The sequence below is a fragment of the Sinohyriopsis cumingii genome, chromosome 17 (genome assembly GCF_028554795.1).
Source record: "Sinohyriopsis cumingii isolate HCF-2022 chromosome 17, ASM2855479v2, whole genome shotgun sequence".
Classification (NCBI taxonomy): Eukaryota; Metazoa; Mollusca; class Bivalvia; order Unionida; family Unionidae; genus Sinohyriopsis; species Sinohyriopsis cumingii.
In genome coordinates this window covers 111694899-111718079 of record NC_142977.1, presented here as the reverse complement: position 1 = coordinate 111718079, position 23181 = coordinate 111694899, and the positions used below count along the sequence as shown (strand labels likewise).

Here is a 23181-nt window from a genome sequence, read left to right as displayed (position 1 = left end):
TTCAGATGGGATGCTGCTTGTGAGTGGCAATTTTGCCGCAATTTATTATGTACACTGACTCGTTGACCTGGATGTGCCTTTTATGGGTTTTGTCACATTAACTCCATCTTAGCTGTATACCTTACTAAGTTGTGCATTGGGACACAATGTTATGGATTAGTCCTAGCTATATTATGCCTGTACTAAACTGTGCCATGGGACACTGTTATGGATTAGACGTATCTATATACCTGTTCTACAGTGTGCCATGGGACACACTATTGGGGCTGTGTCTTGTGTATACCTGTACTAAACTGCGACATGGGACACAAGCAGGGATTAGTCTTTGCTGTATACCAGTATTAAACTGTGCCATTGGTCTAAGTGGTTAGAGCATCCACCTTGATGCGGGAGGTCGTAGGTTCACATCCCAGCCAAGTCATATGAAAGACATAAAAATGGTACCAGCATCTGCTTTTGCTGGCACTTAGCATTAAGAGGTTAGTGTTAGGACTGGTTGGTCTGGTGTCAGGATAATGAGACTGGATGGAACAAAATGCTGCATGTCTTTGGTATGATGTCCAGGTGCTAGACAACACTATCAACTACCACACTGCAGACATCGTAGCGATATCATTTAATTTTTTTTAACCTACATTTGAAACTAAATCACACTTTTGTAATCTTGGTAACAAGCTTTAAACCATTGTAGTTGTATCTTTACATAGAATATTTATTCTAGATTGCTAGTTTTCAGTTTGGAAAATGGATACCCTAGTAAAAGAAATATCTGTTCAGAGCCCAAGTGAGGGAGTAAAAGACAACGCTCTTTTTAGAACAATGTTGAGCTTCTACACCCCTCATACTATATTTCTACACTCCTCATACAAAACTACTACACCCCTTGGGGCCCCAAGTGGTCTAAAGCACTCTTCGTTACAGATCACTGCCATCTCACCTCTGTCTGCATGGGTTCGAGTCTAGGATTCGGCCAATGTGGGTATGTGAGAAAGCTTGCCACTAGCTTTTCGTGGGTCGGTGGTTCTTTCTGGGGTTTTCCTGGGTTCTTCCTCCACCATTAATACTGGCTGCCATGCATAGCCTATCATGTGCTGAAAAGTGGTGTTAAACCCAACAACAACAACAACAACTTTTCACCCCTCATGCTATACTTCTATGCAACCTTAACAGCCGTACAAGTGTGGAGTAGCTACACCCCTCATACTCTACTTTTATAAGTGCCTTCATGATTTTATTTCTTTTTTTGTTGCTGTATTTAGAGCTTTACCAGTCATTCATTGATGCCAATCGGATACAGGACACAGAGAGACGGATGCTGAAGATAAAACGCTTGCTCCATGAGCTGCCTGAGCACAACTTTGAGACTTTCCGCATCCTGGCAAAACATCTGAACAAAGTGGCTCAGTATGGGGATGTGAACAAAGTAAGGTCTATTTCAGACAATTTTGATTTTGAAAAGGAAAAGAATACATTTTTAATCACGAATTACTGAGCATTAAGTTTGTATCAAGTACATATTAATGGAAAAGGAAAATACAATGGTTACTTTCTTGATATCATTAATGTCAGCATGAATGGTTTCTGAAAGATTTTCATTGGTTATATTTCTTAAGCTCCTTATAACATCTATCTCTACATATACAGGGCATGTATAAGGCATGTATTTTATAAGGTCTCTATATACAGGGCATGTATAAGGCATGTATGTTATAAGGTCTCTATATACAGGGCATGTATAAGGCATGTATTTTATAAGGTCTCTATATACAGGGCATGTATAAGGCATGTATGTTATAAGGTCTCTATATACAGGGCATGTATAAGGCATGTATTTTATAAGGTCTCTATATACAGGGCATGTATAAGGCATGTATGTTATAAGGTCTCTATATACAGGGCATGGATAAGGCATGTATGTTATAAGGTCTCTATATACAGGGCATGTATAAGGCATGTATGTTATAAGGTCTCTATATACAGGGCATGTATAAGGCATGTATGTTATAAGGTCTCTATATACAGGGCATGTATAAGGCATGTATGTTATAAGGTCTCTATATACAGGGCATGTATAAGGCATGTATGTTATAAGGTCTCTATATACAGGGCATGTATAAGGCATGTATGTTATAAGGTCTCTATATACAGGGCATGTATAAGGCATGTATTTTATAAGGTCTCTACATATACAGGGCATGTATAAGGCATGTATGTTATAAGGTCTCTATATACAGGGCATGTATAAGGCATGTATGTTATAAGGTCTCTATATACAGGGCATGTATAAGGCATGTATTTTATAAGGTCTCTATATACAGGGCATGTATAAGGCATGTATGTTATAAGGTCTCTATATACAGGGCATGTATACGGCATGTATGTTATAAGGTCTCTATATACAGGGCATGTATAAGGCATGTATGTTATACGGTCTCTATATACAGGGCATGTATAAGGCATGTATGTTATAAGGTCTCTATATACAGGGCATGTATAAGGCATGTATGTTATAAGGTCTCTATATACAGGGCATGTATAAGGCATGTATGTTATAAGGTCTCTATATACAGGGCATGTATAAGGCATGTATTTTATAAGGTCTCTATATACAGGGCATGTATAAGGCATGTATGTTATAAGGTCTCTATATACAGGGCATGTATAAGGCATGTATGTTATAAGGTCTCTATATACAGGGCATGGATAAGGCATGTATGTTATAAGGTCTCTATATACAGGGCATGTATAAGGCATGTATGTTATAAGGTCTCTATATACAGGGCATGGATAAGGCATGTATGTTATAAGGTCTCTATATACAGGGCATGTATAAGGCATGTATTTTATAAGGTCTCTATATACAGGGCATGTATAAGGCATGTATGTTATAAGGTCTCTATATACAGGGCATGTATAAGGCATGTATTTTATAAGGTCTCTATATACAGGGCATGTATAAGGCATGTATGTTATAAGGTCTCTATATACAGGGCATGTATAAGGCATGTATGTTATAAGGTCTCTATATACAGGGCATGTATAAGGCATGTATTTTATAAGGTCTCTATATATAATATACAGGGCCTGTTTTGTGATCGGGCAATTACAATTAATTCTGCAACACTCTTCTTTATTTTCTAACCAGGGGGTGATAGTCACATGCTTATCAGTAATGCTTTTATAAACATGTCAGATAAAGTCAGACAATAATACAGCTGTCGCTCACTATAGTACCTATAACATCGCCCTCTTTGTAAGAGGGGTGGTTAATTGGATTTGGCTGGCATTATCTGGAGGATGACCTACCTATTATAGCTGTGCAGGAGTGAAAGAAGAATGGAATTTCAACAGAGAACTGAGCAAGAATACTGGAAGAAATAAAGCAATATGAGCCCCCTTAGACAAGAAAATAACAAATTTAATTAGAACAAATTAATAACGACAATTCCAATTCAAGTTCAATTTTATCAATAGAATTTAACAGGTGTGTCTAATTTAGATTTATTTCATCATCATAATGAGAGGTGAAAAGAGTGCAGTGTCCACGACCATCACCTTCCTGTCTGGATGGTATATCAACGTCTTGTAGTTTATCCTTCCTAAGTTCTATGCTTTGCCCCTTCATGGACTTCTTAGTCCTTTCATTCTGACCTCATCCTTCTTTCTTTCCCTGGACTTCTGTCTTCAGACTGTCTCGTCTTTCTCTCAGAAAGCTGTTCCTTAAAGGACAAAATTACCCCATAATTCTGTATACCCCACTCACTAGAGGTACATACAATTCATTTACGTTATTCAGAGCATGTTGCTATCCACACATTGCGTAAATTCTGACTTAGTATGGTAGGACATTGACCTCACTATCCAGCATATGGTCTTAAATTACCACGTGAGCATCTATCGAATACTACCATATTCTTATACATGCTACTACATGCTCGATTACTATTGCATGAAATTCACAAATTGTAACTCACAGCAATCCTTAACCTAAAAGATTATTCAAACATTACAAAATCAGATATAATTAGTTAATTATTGTTAACTCATAATAGTCTGTAACATTCTAACAAACAAAGGAAGTTATTTCATATAACCCTATGAAATCCTACACATATGAACATTTGGATCGCATGCAATCAATTCAACCAATGAACTAATTGTATAATTAAAAAGGTAAATTGCATAACAATTCTAGCATCAACACTTTCCTTGAAATTGAATAAAATAAATAGCATAACAACTCTACCATCAACACATTTCCATAAAATTGAATAAACGATACATAATATGGAAACCTAGTCATAGTAAACATATGTGCATAAAACAAACAGTCAAATTATAGAATATTACATGAAACCAAAATTGCGTACCTAATTGATGTTCTCTTTCAGAACTTGTGCATCCTAGCACTGAAACATGTATTTCTTTTCACAAGACGGCCATCTGGACCCTTTCTTATTTAACGAGGAAGGCACTATTCTCTTTAGGCTTTTCATGGAGTCAAGACTCTCTCCTCTTCCAGGAGATTTTCAGACTAAAGAATTTCAACTTAGGTCAGATTGTTCTAAAGTGTACACCCTAATTTATTCTGCCCAATCATAGGCAGCGGTCCCTAATTTTTCCCAAAGAAATAATTCCTTTCATCAGCTGTAGGCCGCTCAGAATCTGTAAATGACAATGCGTAACAATTTCCATTTTGAAAAATGATAAGTGGACATAGGTTCCTACCAAGTGGTTAGGGTTGGTAGCTCAAATGTTTACTTTCTAAGGACCGTGTTAAGATACGCCAGTCAATTTCACTGAGTTGGAATGCTGCCTCTTTTGAAGTTTACACTGACATGGGGGAAGATGAATGAAGAAAGGTCAAAGTGACCCTTCACAAATTCTTTTCTGGCTTAAATGTTATAAAATTTTAATGCACATAGCATCCAACTTTAAAGTTCCCTGCAATTCAAAATTTGACACTTCACAGTACCTTTCATTATAGTGATTCATGTTATAAAGTATGTCTGATTATGGAAATCATTTTAGGATGCATTACTAATATTGTATGTAAAATATTCTTCACTATAAGGTGGTATACTGCTTCCCTGGAGATTGTTAAAGTAAGGGAGTACTGTATCATGTACTTCATTATAAGGTGTTCTCACTATAAGGTAGTATACTCAATGGCTCCCATAGACATTGTTATAGTAAGGGAGTACTGTTTCATATGCTTCATTATAAGGTGTTCTCACTATAAGATGTACTTGATGGTTCCCATGGAGATTGTTGTTGTAAGGGGGTACTGTATTTTGTTCTTCATTACAAAGTTCTCTCACTATAAGGTAGTATACTCAGTGGCTTCCATAGACATTGTTATAGTAAGGGAGTACTGTATCATATGCTTCATTATTAAGTGTTCTCACTATAAGGTATATTCAGTGGCTGCCACAGACATTGTAGTTGTAAGGGAGTATTGTATCATGTACTTCATTATAAGGCACTCTTATTCTAAGGTGATATACTCTGAGTCCTGTGGATATTGTAATAAGGGAGTACTGTAATGTGTATTTCATTATAAAGTGTTATAACTATAAGGCAGCATACTCTTGGCTCCCATGGACAGTGTTATAATAAGGGAGTATTGTACCATATACTTCATGATAATGTAGTCTCACTATAAGACAGTACTCTGTAGTTGCCATGGATGTATTATTTTGAGGGAGTATTGTATCATGTACTTCATTATTAGATATTCTCATAAGGCAGTATGATCTAGTTGCCATCACTGTGTTATAATGAGGGAGTACTCTATCATATAATTTGTTATAAGACATTCTCAATTTAAGGCAATATAACATAGTTACCATGGTATGTTATAATGAGGGAGTACTGTATTGTATACTTCATTATAAGATATTCTCACTATAATGCCGTCTCACTATAAGGTGATGTACTCATGGACTGTTATAATAAGTATTGTAATGTTAAGTCTGTATCACTGTAAGGCAGTATAATATGTGGCTGTCATGGACCGTGTTATAATATTGTAATATTAAGTCTGTATCACTGTAAGGCAGTATAATATGTGGCTGTCATGGACCATGTTATAATATTGTAATATTAAGTCTGTATCACTGTAAGGCAGTATAATCTGTGGCTGTCATGGACCATGTTGTAATAAGTATTGTGATATCGGTATCACTGTAAGGCAGTATAATCTGTGGCTGTCATGGACCGTGTTATAATATTGTAATATTAAGTCTGTATCACTGTAAGGCAGTATAATCTGTGGCTGTCATGGACCATGTTGTAATAAGTATTGTAATATTAAGTCTGTATCACTGTAAGGCAGTATAATCTGTGGCTGTCATGGATCATGTTATAGTATTGTAATATTAAGTCTGTATCACTGTAAGGCAGTATAATCTGTGGCTGTCATGGACCATGTTATAATATTGTAATATTAAGTCTGTATCACTGTAAGGCAGTATAATCTGTGGCTGTCATGGACCATGTTATAATATTGTAATATTAAGTCTGTATCACTGTAAGGCAGTATAATCTGTGGCTGTCATGGACCATGTTGTAATAAGTATTGTGATATCGGTATCACTGTAAGGCAGTCTAATCTGTGGCTGTCATGGACCGTGTTATAATATTGTAATATTAAGTCTGTATCACTGTAAGGCAGTATAATCTGTGGCTGTCATGGACCGTGTTATAATATTGTAATATTAAGTCTGTATCACTGTAAGGCAGTCTAATCTGTGGCTGTCATGGACCGTGTTATAATATTGTAATATTAAGTCTGTATCACTGTAAGACAGTATAATCTGTGGCTGTCATGGACCGTGTTATAATATTGTAATATTAAGTCTGTATCACTGTAAGGCAGTATAATCTGTGGCTGTCATGGACCGTGTTATAATATTGTAATATTAAGTCTGTATCACTGTAAGGCAGTATAATCTGTGGCTGTTATGGACATTGTCATAATGAGGGAATACTATACTGTCCGCAACTAAATGAGTGTTTCCTTGCAATGGAATTTTAGATCAAATGATTTTAAAACTGAGAAAGGGTAACCTATGTTTGATATTTTCATATGTATCGCAGTATCCATGGGCATGGTAATGTTGATATTAATTTTGATTAGCCCATGGTTACATCTCACCTGCCATGATATTAATTTTGATTAGCCCATTGTTACATCTCACCTGCCATGATATTAAGTTTGACTAGACCATGGTTACGGGGCCCTGAGTGGCCAAGTGGTCTAATGCGCACACCTTTCTGGATCACTCCCATCTCACCTCTGTCTGCGTGAGTTCGAGTCTCAGGCTTGGCTAATGTAGGTATGTGAGAAAGCTTGCTAGTAGCCTTTCGTGGGTCGGTGGTTCTTCGCAAGGTTTTCCAGGGTTCTTCCTCCACCAGTTATACTGGCCACCATGTATAGCCTATCTTATGCTGAAAAATGGCGTTAAACCCTAAAACAACAAAGCCCATGGTTACAGTTACACCAGCCATGATAATTTAATTATTTAGTTCATAATAATAATTATTAAAATAATATTTATAAAAATAATAAACAATGTATTTTGAGGGTATCTTGCATAGTACAGTGAATATTTTGCTTGAAGCCCTCATTGGTATAAAAAAAACATTGAACATTTTCTTGGAGATATTTTCCTGTGATTCCATTCAGCAACTTGTATCCAAGGTCTGTCATTTGGAGGTCAGTCCTGTGGCTAAGATTTTGCAATTTAATTTCAGCAAACAGAATTTGGGGTGAATTTTCAGGAGATGTATCGAAAATGACATTACTACCCATGTTAGTCTCAATCACATATAGCTGTTTCAGTTTCTCCATACCAAAAAGTATACAAGTATTATATCCATACCTTTGAGTATACAGGTAATATATCCATACCATTGAGTATACAGGTATTATATCCAAACCATTGAGTATGCAGGTATTATATCCATACCATAGAGTATATAGGTATTATATCCATACTGTGGAGTATACAGGTATTATATCCATACCATAGAGTATATAGGTATTATATCCATACTATGGAGTATATAGGTGTTACATCCACACCATATAGTAATCAGGTATTATATCCATACCATAGAGTGTACTATCCATACCATTGAGTATACAGGTATTATATCCAAACCATTGAGTATGCAGGTATTATTTCCATACCACAGAATATACAGGTATTATATCCATACCATAGAGTATACAGGTATTACATCCATACCATAGAATATACAAGTATTATATCCATACTATGGAGTATATAGGTATTATATCCATACTATGGAGTATATAGGTGTTACATCCATACCATAGAGTAATCAGGTATTATATCCATACCATAGAGTATACTATCCATACCATTGAGTATACAGGTATTATATCCAAACCATTGAGTATGCAGGTATTATTTCCATACCACAGAATATACAGGTATTATATCCATACCATAGAATATATAGGTATTACATCCATACCATAGAATATACAAGTATTATATCCATACCATAGAATATACAAGTATTATATCCATACCATAGAATATACAAGTATTATATCCATACCATAGAATATACAAGTATTACATCCATACCATAGAATATACAGGTATTACATCCATACCATAGAATATACAAGTATTATATCCATACCATAGAATATACAAATATTATATCCATACTATGGATTATACAGGTATTATATCCATATCATTGAGTATACAGGTATTATATCCAAACCATTGAGTATGCAAGTCTTTATCCATATCAGATGGTATACAGGTGTTATATCAGTCCCATTGGGTACACAAGTATTATAGTAAAAGAATTAAGTTATACTTTAGAGATATTTTTTAAGACAGCTATATTAAGTGGATTGATAAATACCTCAATAAAATTACTTTTTTCAGAATGAATTAAGCCAAATTTTATGTAATACAACCCATCTCATATATAAAATTTTCTTTCAGTTTTACAGTTAGACAGAATTGCTTAAATATCAAATTGTTTTATTACAGATGGAAGCCAAGAACCTGGCCATTGTGTTTGGACCTACACTAATCCACAAGACAGATGACAGCGTGATGACACTAATGACAGACATGTCAGACCGGTGTAAGATCATTGAGAGCATTATTCTACATGTGAGTACTTATACTGGATGTCATCAGGTTGCTAGATGACAGCATTTTGACACTAATAACAGACATGTCAGACCGATGTAAGATGATTGAGTACATTGTTCTGTATGTCAGTACTCATACTGGATGTCATCAGATTGTTAGATGACAGTGTGATGACACTAATGACATACATTTTAAACTGTTGTAAGATCATTGAGAACATGATAATGTATGTCAGTACTCATACTGAATGTCATCAGGTTAGATGACAGTCTGCTGACATTAATGACAGACATGTTAAACCGCTGTATCATTGAGAACATTATAATGTATGTCAGTACTCATCCTGGATGTCATCAGGTTGTTAGATGACAGCATGTTGACACTAATGGCACATGTTAAACTGGTGTAAGATCATTGAGAACATTGTTATGTATGTCAGTACTCATACTGGATGTCATCAGGTTAGATGACAGTGTGATGACACTAGTGACATACATTTTAAACCATTGTAAGATCATTGAGAACATTATAATGTATGTCAGTACTCATACTGAATGTCATCAGGTTAGATGACAGTCTGCTGACATTAATGACAGACATGTTAAACCGCTGTATCATTGAGAACATTATAATGTATGTCAGTACTCATCCTGGATGTCATCAGGTTGTTAGATGACAGCATGCTGACACTAATGACAGACATGTCAGACCAGTGTAAGATCACTGAGAGCATTATTCTACATGTGAGTACTCATACCGGATGTCATCAGGTTGTTAGATGACAGTGTGATGACACTAATGACAGACATGTCAGGCCGGTGTAAGATCATTGAGAATATTATAATGTCTGTCAGTACTCATACATGCTCATACGTAATCTGTATGTCAGTGCTTATCAGCTTGTTGTACAGATGACTGCTGTTTTAAATGTACTGTATTTCTAATTGACATTAAATTGTATTCTGATCTAAAGGTCATGTAAAGGTCGAGGTCACTGAAAAGAGAAATGTTTTACACGCAACTAATCATTATTATATCTTGTATCTTAAAGTCATGGGAACTATTATTGGTTATTTCTGTCTTTTAATAGTGGTTTAGGATTATTTCATTATAACTCCCATAAATTGAGTCCAGTAAAGCAAATATCGGTCTTGAGGCGTCACTGCAAAGTATCATAATTCAGGCATGTTACAACATGTGTAAAATGTTCTTAATATATTGAATTGAATTTGAATTTTAAATGTCTTTTATATATCATAATAAAAAATATTTAAGGTCATTCAAATGGCAGAATTTCTTTGGAAAATTTTGATTAATTGAAAACAAAACTTAATACATAGCATTGAAATATTCACACTATGCTTTTTTCCCCATTTTCTTGCTTTCATAGTCAATTAACGATACTTGTTATACACAAACTAAAATTAAATTGACCTTGGTAGTGCCACACTTTATTTAATAGCTTCAGGGATAGTTTGGATTGTGGTAAATGATTTCACTTAAGTTCTCCATGCAGAACAGTAAGTATGGAAACTGACTGCTTTCATTATATAGATTATTTTTTGTGTATTGCAGAGTGATTGGTTCTTTAGCTCTTGGGATGTTGACAATTACGTGCCAACGGATGATGATGCCACAGAGTGTACGTCCATTATGTCAGGGAGCACCAGAGAAGATCCAGGTAATATAAGCCAGGCTTCCATTTTTGCTAATCATAATTGAACAATTTGATAACAAGGCAAAGTCAGGTAGGGTTCTGCTTTTTTCTACACCCACCATAAGGTGGCGTGTATAGTGTTCTGATGTCATCTATTCATCCAGTCCTCTATCTGTTACCTGTTTTATGCACAACAACTTGATTTGTTTATCCAATGCAGTAAGCAAACCTTTTGGATGGCATGCGGTTGGGGTAAGGAGTAATGTAATTAATTTAGGGATTAAAGTTAACGGTCAAAATCACTGCAACTGACAGATTAAGAATGGTTTATGTATAATAAATCAAGCTATCCACAGAAGCTTTGCACCTAGGGTTGGAAAAACCCTATCAAATTTGGAGTCAAATGGTCAGTGGTCAAGTCCAATGTGACTGAAACTAGTTAAACTATTTCCACACAATAACTCGAGTTCTCCATCAACAGCTATGAAATGTTTTTGATACCTTGCACATGGGTAAGCAAGTAAAAAGGCCAAAGGTTAAGTTCACTGTGACTGAATGAAAGTGGTTTTTGGCATCAAAGAAACGTTAGTTCTGCATTAGGTACCTCGACCTAACATGGTTGATTTGTTCTTGTGGTGAGGAAGAAAGCCTATCAATTTAAGAGTCAAAGGTCAAAGATTAAGGTCAGTATTACTGGAAAGAAAGAGGAAATGTTTCTGCACAATAATTCGTTCTCTATCATTTACTTTATTGAAACTATGTGGATAACTTGAGGTAAGGAAGATTATTATTAGGGTGTCACCGGCTTACAGAAGAAAACTTATTTTTGCACTATACAATTAGTTCTCTATCACATACACCTGTACCAAACTTTGTGGATGACATGCAGTTGGGGTAAGGAAAAAGCCTGTCTGAGTTTTTTTGGGGGGTGGAGTCAGAGGTCAAGGTCACTAAATAAAGAAAAATGTTCTTGCATAATTTTATTTCCAGACGATTTATATTGACCAGAATTTTGGGGCTTGCACTTCGTGTATGGAAAAGGCCATGTGATTTTGGGGTTAAATATCAAGGTCATTGTGGCTGTTTTGCAGAACATTTAGTAAGTTCCTTTATCAGAATTTGTGTAAAGTATTTCCAAATTCAACATCAAAGGGTCATTTCACTGAATGTGGAATGTCTTCATCAAACATTAGTTATCTTTCTTTTGTGTCAGTATTTGTTTTGGCACTGATCTATTAAGCTGTTACTTCATTACTGGTAGTCACTATTGATTATTACACTTTCTTAACTCCTCTGCAGTGCCGAGTTTGATTTTAAGGGTCATCACATGCCATGGATAGTGGTCAGCTGTATATATTTTCTGCTTTTCCTTGGCTTTCCTTTTGTTTCTGTCTCAGGAACCTTACTGTGTCATCACATGTGTTGTCCTGAGTAAAGGATAATGTGCATTCCATTATTTGTCATAGGCATCAGATTTCATGCTTTTGTAGAAATCACCTGTTCATTGGTACAGTAGACTCTCGTTAATTTGCCGCTCAGTGATTGGCAGTGCCAGGTAATTTGCAGTCTCTCGATTCTCGTTTTTTAATTATTTTATTGAGCTTAGTTAAGCAACACAGCACATGCGCACTGTTATGATTCATGCTTCAACCTGTTGGAACCAGAAATTTTAATAATCGCTGAATAATTGGCCGATTTTGCTAATTGGCATTATCTTTAATCCTAAGAGCTGCCAATTATTGAGAGTATACTCTATTTAATTTCATCTATTAGGGAAAGGTATCCTATTTGTCCACAGAACATCACATTTTATTGCTATCTCATCTGTTGTGGAAAGAGGTCCTCTTTTCCACAGAAAATCACATGTTCATTGGTATTTTATTCCTTGGATTGGGGAAAGGGGTTCATTGTTTCCACAGAAAGATCACTCTTTGTTGAGTGGGGAGAGGGGTTCATTGTTTCCACAGAAAGATCACTCTTTGTTGAGTGGGGAGAGGGGTTCAATGTTTCCACAGAAAGATCACTCTTTATTGGGTGGGAAAGGGGTCAGATGTTTTCACAAAAAGATCACTGTTGATTGGGTAGGAAAGAGGTCCAATGTTTTCACAGAATGATTACTGTTTATTGGGTGGGAAAGGGATCCAGTGTTTTCACAGAAAAATCAGTGTTTATTGAGTCTTTCAATTTATGGTTTGTGTCAACCATGAAATTAATGAAAATTGATATTGTACATAAAATAGTTACTTTACAGTATACTGTGATTACTCTTTATAAAGTGCTTCAGTTAGGCATGGTCTCTTGTATTACACCTACCACATTATACTGTGATCACTCTTTATAAAGTGCTTCAGTGAATCATGGGCTCTTGGATTAAACCTCCATCATTATACTGTAATCGATTTTTATGAAGTGCCTCAGTGAGGCAAAGCCTATTACAGCTACCTCAGTATGAGGCATCCTGACTTATAATGGAGTACATTATTATGGCTCATTGAGTAGAGTTATAGAGCAAGAGATTACTGTAATTCATCAAAACTTGTACAGTCCACATAAAATGACTTGGGGTGGTGGTGGCAGGGTTTACATATTGTTTGTTGTAGCTATAAAAAGACATTTAGGTAGTGACTGCAGCAGTGGCATCATCTGAATAAATAATAGGACTGTTTTTATAAGTGAGACACTGTTGTGTGTATGTGTATATGAGTGCGTCTCTGTGTGTGTGTGTGTGATGATTATTTCCTAGAGCAGCCTTCATATTGCGTTTGGAATGTAATTATTCATGTGCAGGTGTTCTCTTTCAGATCATCCAGCTATTAATCCAAAGGAAATCATTGTCAGTATTGTGGAAGCTGCCAATCGTAAACTTCGTGGGGAGCATGTAGAAAAGGACAATACCGATCATCGTGGTGCAAGCCCCACCTACAGTGAGAGGAATATAGATCAAGAAGTCAAACTACGATCCCTCAAGTTAACGCAATCTGAGACCACTTCTCGTAGCAGTCCAAATCTGAGTGCAATGCAGAGGTCAGCAGAAATCACAAAGCCACCTTTAATGCCCTCCATTGCGGAGCGCATGACAAAATCGCAGGAATTCTCTGATCGTGAGTTTGCTGACTGGGATTTTATAGATGCTGAGAAAGAAAACCAAGGTGTATATATCAAACCATTTTCACGCCACTTTTCTGAAGATACAATGTTTGATAAGAATGATGAACTGGAGATTTCACATGGCCATCCTTCTGTGCCACTAAGCAGAGAAACCTTGGAAAGTTTACGTAGAATTGAATTGGAAGCAAGAGCTCTGCGGGAAAGAGAAGAAAAACGACGGTTGGAGCATGAAAAACGTAGGCTTGAAAAACAACGAATAGAGCAAGATATTCTTCGGACTCAGCAAGAGATTGAAATTGATGAACGACATAGTGTGGATGACTTGTTAAGTGCTCCAGAAAGTTTGTCATGGAGCACTTCAGATTATTACAATAGACCAACTGATGGTAGTTATAGAGACTCATCTAGTCATGTGACAAGAGACTCATGGATTCCTCAGTCCAAATATGCAAATCACATCCCTCGTTCTTCTGACTCTGTACCCGGTGGGAAATATTTTGTGAGTGTTGGTAATTCAAAGGGAGGTAACACTGACAGGAATGGGAGGCAACCTAAGCAAGCCAGTGTTGAATCATTAATTGCAAGTTCAAAAAGAACAGGATCATTAGAAAATATGATTGACACTCGTCAATCTGGTCCTGGGAGACCACGTGGAAATGTGCGGGGAAGTCGGAAAAGAGATGAAAAGAGTGGAAAACGAGAATCATCAGAAGTTATAAGGCTTCCGAATGGCAGCTTAATCAGGAATAGCTCAAGACGTAGAGGATCATTAGATTCCTTGATTGACTCCATAGAAAAACGTGACAGTCGCATGTCTTGGGCATCCACAGATTCTGAAGAGGGTTTTGATTTGCTGACAACACTGACATCAACATTTGATCAGAAATTGCAAAACTTCTCAAAGACCCAGAATCAGGGTGTGTCACATCAGCAGTGTCATGGATCAACCACAGGAAGTTATAATGCCCTTAATGAGGTCACAGATGAGTGTGTGCAAAATCGTCTTCCCCCACAAGTGCCCCTTACACAGGTAAACCGAAATAGTGCTGGATATTTAATTGGAGGTAGCAATGATGCAAAAAAACAATTTCGAGATCCAAGTTTGCATAGGACTCCAGTTAAGCCAGAAGCAAAAATAGGGTATGCCACACGCTTTGAAAGAGGGACAAATTCATCATACCTTAGTCAAGTACATAGTGAGAGCAATCTCTTGGGTCATGGCTATAGTTCCCATTTAGTGAGTGATCTAACGTATCCATCAGATATTTATTCACAAACAGAAAGTCGTGTTTCTTCAGTTATGGTTGCAACATCCAGCCCTCCAGTCATGTCAGCTGATAGTAGCTTCCATGGCAATAACTTTTCCATGAAGCCATCTTCCCTCCAGGGTGTAGCAAATAAATGGGAAGTTAGATCCCCAAGTGTACAGACAGATGTTCGTCCAATCTCTAAATCAGAGAAGACCGAGTTAAATCAAAGTGTGAAGCTACTTGGAAATGGTGATAAAAACAAAACAGGCAACCGGATGACATCTAAACTGAGTGGAAGTGATCGTGATTTGTGCTATATCAAAAGTCGCTCAACTTCACCCACTCCTACAGCCAAAAGAGCACCACATGAACGACGAAAGAAGCGTCGACATACAGTAGGCGGTATGGATGATGCAGAGCATATGAAGGCTATAACAGCTGTGATTGGGCAAAAAGACGAGCTTAGAAAATCGGCCTGGGAGCAGCTCCAGCCTGTGGTTCAGAATTCAGGGCTGGGTCCCAATAGCAGCCTGCAGACCTGGCTGCGTCAGGAACGACACCGACTTAGTTTTCCTGATGTATCATCCATTACAGATCCTGTTGATAGAAGTTCAAATAAGAAAAATTAATTATGTTTTATTTTCAGTTTTAGTGTTTTTAACTTGTTTTGTCACAATTTTGTCAATGTTAAGCACTTTGAACATAATAACCATTTATAGGGAAGTTGAAATGTTGATTATCTCATGGTAACCAACTTTTTTTTAACCCATATATTCAGAAAAAAATAAAATTTGCAAGTTGTCGATAGTGTGAAAATTATTTATTTATAAACTGCATTTAAATTTTATTGGTTTAAAAGCCATTAAGAATGTATTATTCCTGGTATAAAAGCATTATAATGGATTGGCTAATAACTTATTTTCTCACTATGTAGTCAGAATCAAACAATGTAACTGAAATATCTTTGAGGTAATTGTCTACCATTTAAAACATTATATAACCCCATATTGCCTTTTCTTATGAACACTATGAGACATCAGGGTGAGTAAATCATGGCAGCATCAACACAGTATTGCAGATGTTTGCAAGTCCATAACAAAAACTATTTGTAGGAATTTGATGGGAGTGTGGATTGCATACCTGTCAACTTTTCAAAAGCCAATTAGGGAGATTGAAAAAAAAATAGGGAGAGTGGGACCTAAAATCGGGAGGTTTTTCGCAGCATTTTTTAAGCATATTTTTTCACTAAATACTGACCGATCTTAAATTCTCATAGGACATGCCATTACTCCCTGTGAAGAGCCTTATTTTCTCCCAGGATTTGCCCTCTTTCATATTCTGGTCAGCTGTGGCCAAACAGCACAATAGTTCAAGGGTTTGCCTTAAGTAAACAAGCAGGAAGGCCAGCATTACTAATTAATAGTTAATTCTTATCATTGAAATTATCTTGTGAAAAGGACTGGCCCTCCAACATAATTAAAAAAAAACATGTTCTACAGTGCGTGTTATGTTAAGCACCAGCAACTGATTGGCAAATAAATGATGCCCTATTTTGTTGTAGCTAGCGGTACCAAACTATGCAGTCTCAAGCTACATACATGTTGCAGCTTATTTTCCCCGTGTTTTATATCCCTTTTTTATTCTGAACTGAAAAAGACATTTAACATTGTTTACTAAATAACATATTTATTCTGAACAATTTTTGGATGGTACATAAGCTGTGGTGTTTTTCTCCATTCCTTCTTTTAATTTAGTGATGGTAATTAACATTCGTATATAAGGTACAGTAATGCTAGGTGTTCATTCGTGTAAGTATATAAGGTACAGTAATGCTAGGTGTTCATTCGTGTAAGTATATAAGGTACAGTAATGCTAGGTGTTCATTCGTGTAAGTTTCTTTGGTGGGAATGGAGATGGTACAGCATCACGTGATCATTTTTGGGATTGAAACTGATTGCTGACAATTTTATTGTTGTGGTTTATTGTTTGCTGTGGTTTGTTTTCTGATTTTAATATTGTTGTCAGGTTAGAAAACATTCATAAATCGACTTGAATAATGTTTAAACTTAACATTCTGTTTACTAAAGAAAAATAAAAAAAATCGGGAGTTCTATGCAAAAATAGGGAGATAATATGAAATCAGGAGGTAGGCGTGGAACAACTCCAAAATTCTGGAGTTTTTTTCTACCGCCAGGAGAGTTGACAGGTATGAGATTGTTTATATTGTATCAAAGTGATTCCCACCCCACAAAGGGGAGGGGCTTGTTAAGTCATGCATATTGTGAGATAAATCAGTGCATGTTACCTATGTTGCAATCATTTATCTTTGCAATAATGCACAAGTAGACAATTAACTTGTGTTTAAACCAGTATTGCCCCTGGGCTATGCCCTTTTTTTATCTCTTATCTCATGTTGCTCAATTCCAGGTCAAACCTTAGAGACTTTTAAAATCTCTGCCATGTACATGCTTTCTTAAAATTGATATCCTTTATAAATGTTGCTGCTCCCAATAAGAATGGTTTTGATTCCTCAGACTGTATAGTAGATAATTTTTGGGAGTTTTATCAGAATATTTACATTCTCAATAATGGTTGCATAATTAAAACCCATTTAGCAAGAAAACCTTTATTTTTAATTTCATTTATAACTTTTGTTTTGCATTAGGCAGAATATACATATCTTTCAAAGATTTATTGATTCTTCCAATTATGTTATTAGAAATGGGGTAAGGGCAATGGAGGGGGGGTAATGATTTTAGAATTTTTTGTCTTGTTGATTGAAACATTTTCAGGTACATGTACAGTTAATTTGCTTTATGTAAATTTAAAAGGACAATATCTTTTCAAATTATGAAAATTGCTTTTTTGGTATCAGCTAAGTGAAAATTGCCCTGTGTTTTTTGGTACATTTTAAGTCCTCAAATGTGTTTAGATATGTCAGGAACCCTAATGGCTTTATCTTCTGATATATCAAAAATCTTTTACAAATAAAGGCATGCATTAAAATTTGATTCCGTTGCAACCTTATTTATCCTTCATTCTGTGTAATTTCATTTGTTTAATAGTGCATATGTACTAAAATAGCAAGTGTATCAGTATTGTTTTTTATTGCAACTAAGCTGTTCAGAAAAATTTACTCACTTTTGCCTATCCCCTTCCAGATTTATAATTACATAAAGAAGGAACATTTTTAAAAAAATCATTATCTTTAGGAGATAATTTCTGGTATTATAATAATTTATTTTTATTTCTAACTGGGATGTTGTTATATTCTTCTATTATTTGGTATTTAACTTGGCCTCATTATGTCTTGAAAATAATTCATGGGGTCTGTTCTACTTTTATTCTGTTTTATGCTGCCTGTTCTGTGTATTGCATTTTGATGATTTCTTCTGTTCTTGCCTCTAACAATTTTTTTGCACATGTCAAGATTTTATTAGATCTTACGTCTTTTTAAGCATTAGGTCAAACTTGAGATTCCTAATTTATTTGATATGTTTTGTTCAATTTTGGTAAATAGGTTGAAGAATATTTATAATGTGACATTTCACCAGACTAACGGTACTTATCAAAACTCTAGCAACAGAATATAGGGTGAGATTTTGATCAAACTTGTTAAATAGTTTTATATCAAGACTTTTTAGATGAGTTTGATAATGAGCAAAATCTACATATATTTATTAGATAATCTGATTGGCTGAGCTTTAGTTTGTATCAGTAATCTGATTGGCTGAGCTTTAGTTTATATCAGCATTATCTTAGACATGTTGGGCCCGCGAGTGGCCTAGTGGTCTTAAGCGCTCACTGTTCCGGATCACTGCCATCTCATCTCTGTCTGCTTGGGTTCAAGTCTCAGGCTCGGCTAACGTGGGTACGTGAGAAAGCTTGCCAGTAGCTTCTCGTGGGTTGGTGGTTCTTCCTCCACCAGTTATACTGGCCGCCATGTATAGCCTATCTTGTGCTGAAAATGGCATTAAACCCTGCAACAACAACAACAAATCTTAGCTTTGTTCTGTAATTAATGAGACCTTGAATATTAGTGAGAATTTGCATATGATTTGCTGAACTTGTTACCTGTCTTGATTCTGAGACATTTTTTCACATCCAGCATCAAAAGAACTTCATGTATAGGTTTATATTGTCAGGGTCTTGGATGAGTTCAGTTGCAAGCAAGAGACACTGCACCCTTTTTGTGCTTTTATCATTTTATCGGGTAAAAAAATGGTTTCAGTTGACATGATATAAAGTGATATCGTTTATATAGGGTTGTGTTTTTAAATGTTATATTGCATTAACCTTAATGAAATAAGTACCTTTTAAGTTCTCTAAGCTAGATGAGCAGTACAAGATTTTGAATTTATCAATGCTCTGTTCATCGTTACAAAGTACTGGAATAAAAGTGCTTGTTTAATACCTTATACTGGGGCTGTATAAATAATTTGATGATAACAATAAATATTTATGTTAAAAATGTTCTGTTAACTGTATCTAGAGTTGAATTTGGCATAAACATTAAAATAGTTAATATGGGGTAAGAATGATATTGAGAAGTGAAAACCCTTACAGTATATCTACAATGTGGTACAAATTGTATTAACACCCTCCACAATGTATATCTACAATGCAGTACAAATTGTATCAGCACCCTCAACTCTGTATATGTACAATACAGTACAAATTGTATCAACACCCTCCACACTGTATATGAACAAATCTGTACAGATTGTATCAGCACCCTCAAAACTATATCTACAACACAGTACAAACTGTAGCAACACCCTCGACACTGTAGTTTGGATGTACATATCAAATCATTCTTGAACAATTTAATTTTATCTTTCTTGGAGTATATCATTATTCTGTGACGGGGATATTTTTTAATGTTTAAGAAATGGACAGACAAAATGGATAGGATGAATCCTGTTTTAAGTGTAATAGTGAAAATTAGACTTAATTTATGGTTAATTGACAGGTATCAGATTGCACTAATTGGTCAATTTATAGAGACTAATAGAAATTTATATTTGTAACAAAGAAGAAAACCCCCACATTTTTCTGTAAATTGAAAGGATGACAACATTTTATCAGTATGTTTAATGGTTTGATCTGATCAGTAAGAGAAATCAACTTACAGGTAGTCAAAGCATTATTATATTTGTTAATTATTTTCTTAATAGGTTATGATTTAGCCAGGTGTTGCATATACTACAAGAAATGATCCTTTTAACATAACTGTGATATTTTAAAGTAGAATTTTTATTGTTTAAATTTCAGATTTTGAACTTATTTTATTGCTTGGTTCATACTTTTAAAGTGCTGGAAAAATGTTGTGCGTGCATAATATCCCTTTCATAATGGGAAGGTTATTACTGAAAAACTCACACAGTACTGGGATTTTTATTCATGTGTCTGAGAAATAGTTGACTATTACTGTACATGCATACAAATGAAACTGTTTTGCATTGTACGTTCATAAACAATACATATTATTACATACCATTGAACTGTTGTATTGATCATAATAAGAAACAATGTAAGGCTGCCTTTTTTATCAAACTAAAACAATAAAACCATCTTTGTACAGTGCAATTATTCCATCAATGTTGATATGTATACATACACAGTATATACACATATACATGTACATACACTGTATATACACATATACATGTACATACACTGTATATACACATATACATGTACGTACACTGTATATACACATATACATGTACATATACTATATACACATATACATGTATATACACATATACATGTACATACAGTGTATATACACATATACATGTACATACACTATATATATGTGATAAGTATTCTGGTAAACATTTAACACATCACACAGATCAAATTGCTTCATTGTCTTTGCACATATCTTGAATTTTCTATTGTGTTTAAAGTTAAAATCAAAATCAAAATTAAAAGTTTATATTTAATTTTAATATCATCAAATCATGTTATTAACAAATGTGTAGTGATTACTGCAGTCATTGATGTCAGTCCAATGTCTTACAACTGATGCTAGTTGATTTTTCAGGTAGGCCAGATTTTGTTTTGATCCTCTTCTACAAAAGATATAAATATCAGTTTTTAATATTTTGTCTTGGTGGAAATGAATCCTGCCACTTTTAGATTTGTTGCCACTACATAGCTACCTACACAACCCACCCCTGTAATGTGTACATTGCCAGGATGGATATACTTTGATAAATGCAGCGAAGTTTACATTAGTTTGCAGCATGTCAGAGAAAGCCAGGAGGATATCCTTTTGCACAAACACAATTTGGAGTGAATCCTACAAAGCATCGTAGGCCACCTATTGTGCTTAATTTGTTATAAACTTTATAAGCAGTGATGCATCCTAAAAAATTTACTTAAGTTGATATTTGTAAATATCTGTTTTTACTTTTTATCATGACCAAAATACAGTGAAAATGAGATAGTCAATACAGATGGAAATAATGGCCTTATCTTTAATTCTTTGAACAATTACAATCAAATTTTCCAAGGTGATGTTGGAATGTTTACTTATTTTCCTTCTGTTAATTACCTCTGCATCTCATCAAAAGACAGAATTGCTTAGAGTAACCTCAGCCTGATGAAGTCAGATCTCAGTGTGAGGATCATGCTTTTTGAGCTTGATGAGGTCTTATCTCAGTGTGAGGGTTGTGCTGTTTAAGCTTGATGAGGTCAGATCTCAGTGCAAGTATTGTGCTGTTTAAGCTTGATGAGGTCAGATCTCAGTGCTAGGATTGTGCTGTTTAAGCTTGATGAGGTCAGATCTCAGTGCAAAGATTGTGCTGTTTAAGCTTGATGAGGTCAGATCTCAGTGCTAGGATTGTGCAGTTTAAGCTTGATGAGGTCAGATCTCAGTGCAAAGATTGTGCTGTTTAAGCTTGATGAGGTCAGATCTCAGTGCAAAGATTGTGCTGTTTAAGCTTGATGAGGTCAGATCTCAGTGCTAGGATTGTGCAGTTTAAGCTTGATGAGGTCAGATCTCAGTGCAAGGATTGTGTTGTTTAAGCTTGATGAGGTCAGATCTCAGTGTGAGATCATACTGTTTATAACTGTGCTGTATTTTTTAAGATTATTCAGTATGTGTTCTACCAGAGAAGGACAGTTGTACAAAAATCAAAATACTGGTGTCAAATGTTTGTTGAGTTTTTGTTTTTGCCATCCTGTAAATTGGGTTGTACACCTGAATACTTTGTATATGCTTTTATTGGAACTAGTTGCAATTTTTAATTTGTACAGAAATACATTTTTGTTGACAGACATTTATATAAAATAAAAATGTACAGGGATTACTGGGAAATGAAATCCTCTTCATGGATGATACAGATAACGGCATCAAAATAAATAAAACTGGAACATTTACATCTGTCTTGTTCTTATTTTTCAATTTTAATTTCTCATAATTTGCTTTACCTTTCACAAATCCTTGTATGTTTACAGCGCATACTCAATGTAAATATATCTACCATCTGCAATGAGCATACTGAGTATGTAAGTACATCTATCTGCAGTAAGCACACGTAAAGTGCAATTATATCTACTGTCTTCAGTGAGCAATCCTCAGTACAAGTATGTCCACTGTCTGCACAGAGCATGCACAAAGCAAGTAAATGTAGTCTGCATTTAGCATTCAGTTTGAGACTATATATGCACTGAGCAACACTAAGACTATATATGAACTCTATGCACTGAGCATTAAATGAGACTATATATATACTGTCTGCACTGAGGATACACTGAGACAATATATAATATCTGTACTGAGCATTCACTGAGTGACTATATATACTGTCTGCACTGAGCATACACTGAGACTATATACTGTCTGCAATGTGCATACAGAGACTACTGTGCACTGAGAATACACTGAGAGACTATATATGCTGTCTGCATTGAGAATACACAGAGACTATATATACTGTCTGCACTGAGAATACACTGAGACTATATATACTGTCTGCAATGTGCATACAGAGACTAC

The 23181-nt window shown here is 35.4% G+C and overlaps 1 protein-coding gene across 9 annotated transcripts in view; it reads left to right on the top strand.

Moving 5' to 3' along the window:
- LOC149779677 (rho GTPase-activating protein 23-like) overlaps positions 1-22562 on the top strand; it is a 199693-nt gene extending 177131 nt beyond the window's left edge. For 8 of the 9 annotated variants that reach the window (XM_089940508.1, XM_089940506.1, XM_089940505.1 and 5 more), the window contains 4 exons: positions 1260-1423; positions 9048-9173; positions 10731-10836; positions 13614-22562. In XM_089940508.1, the coding sequence (XP_089796634.1) occupies positions 1260-1423; positions 9048-9173; positions 10731-10836; positions 13614-15799 (2582 nt within the window). In that variant the 3' untranslated portion in view covers positions 15800-22562. The remainder of the gene's footprint in view (positions 1-1259; positions 1424-9047; positions 9174-10730; positions 10837-13613) is intronic. The other variant, XR_016415698.1, reaches the window with a different exon arrangement.
- Positions 22563-23181: the final 619 nt, after the last annotated feature.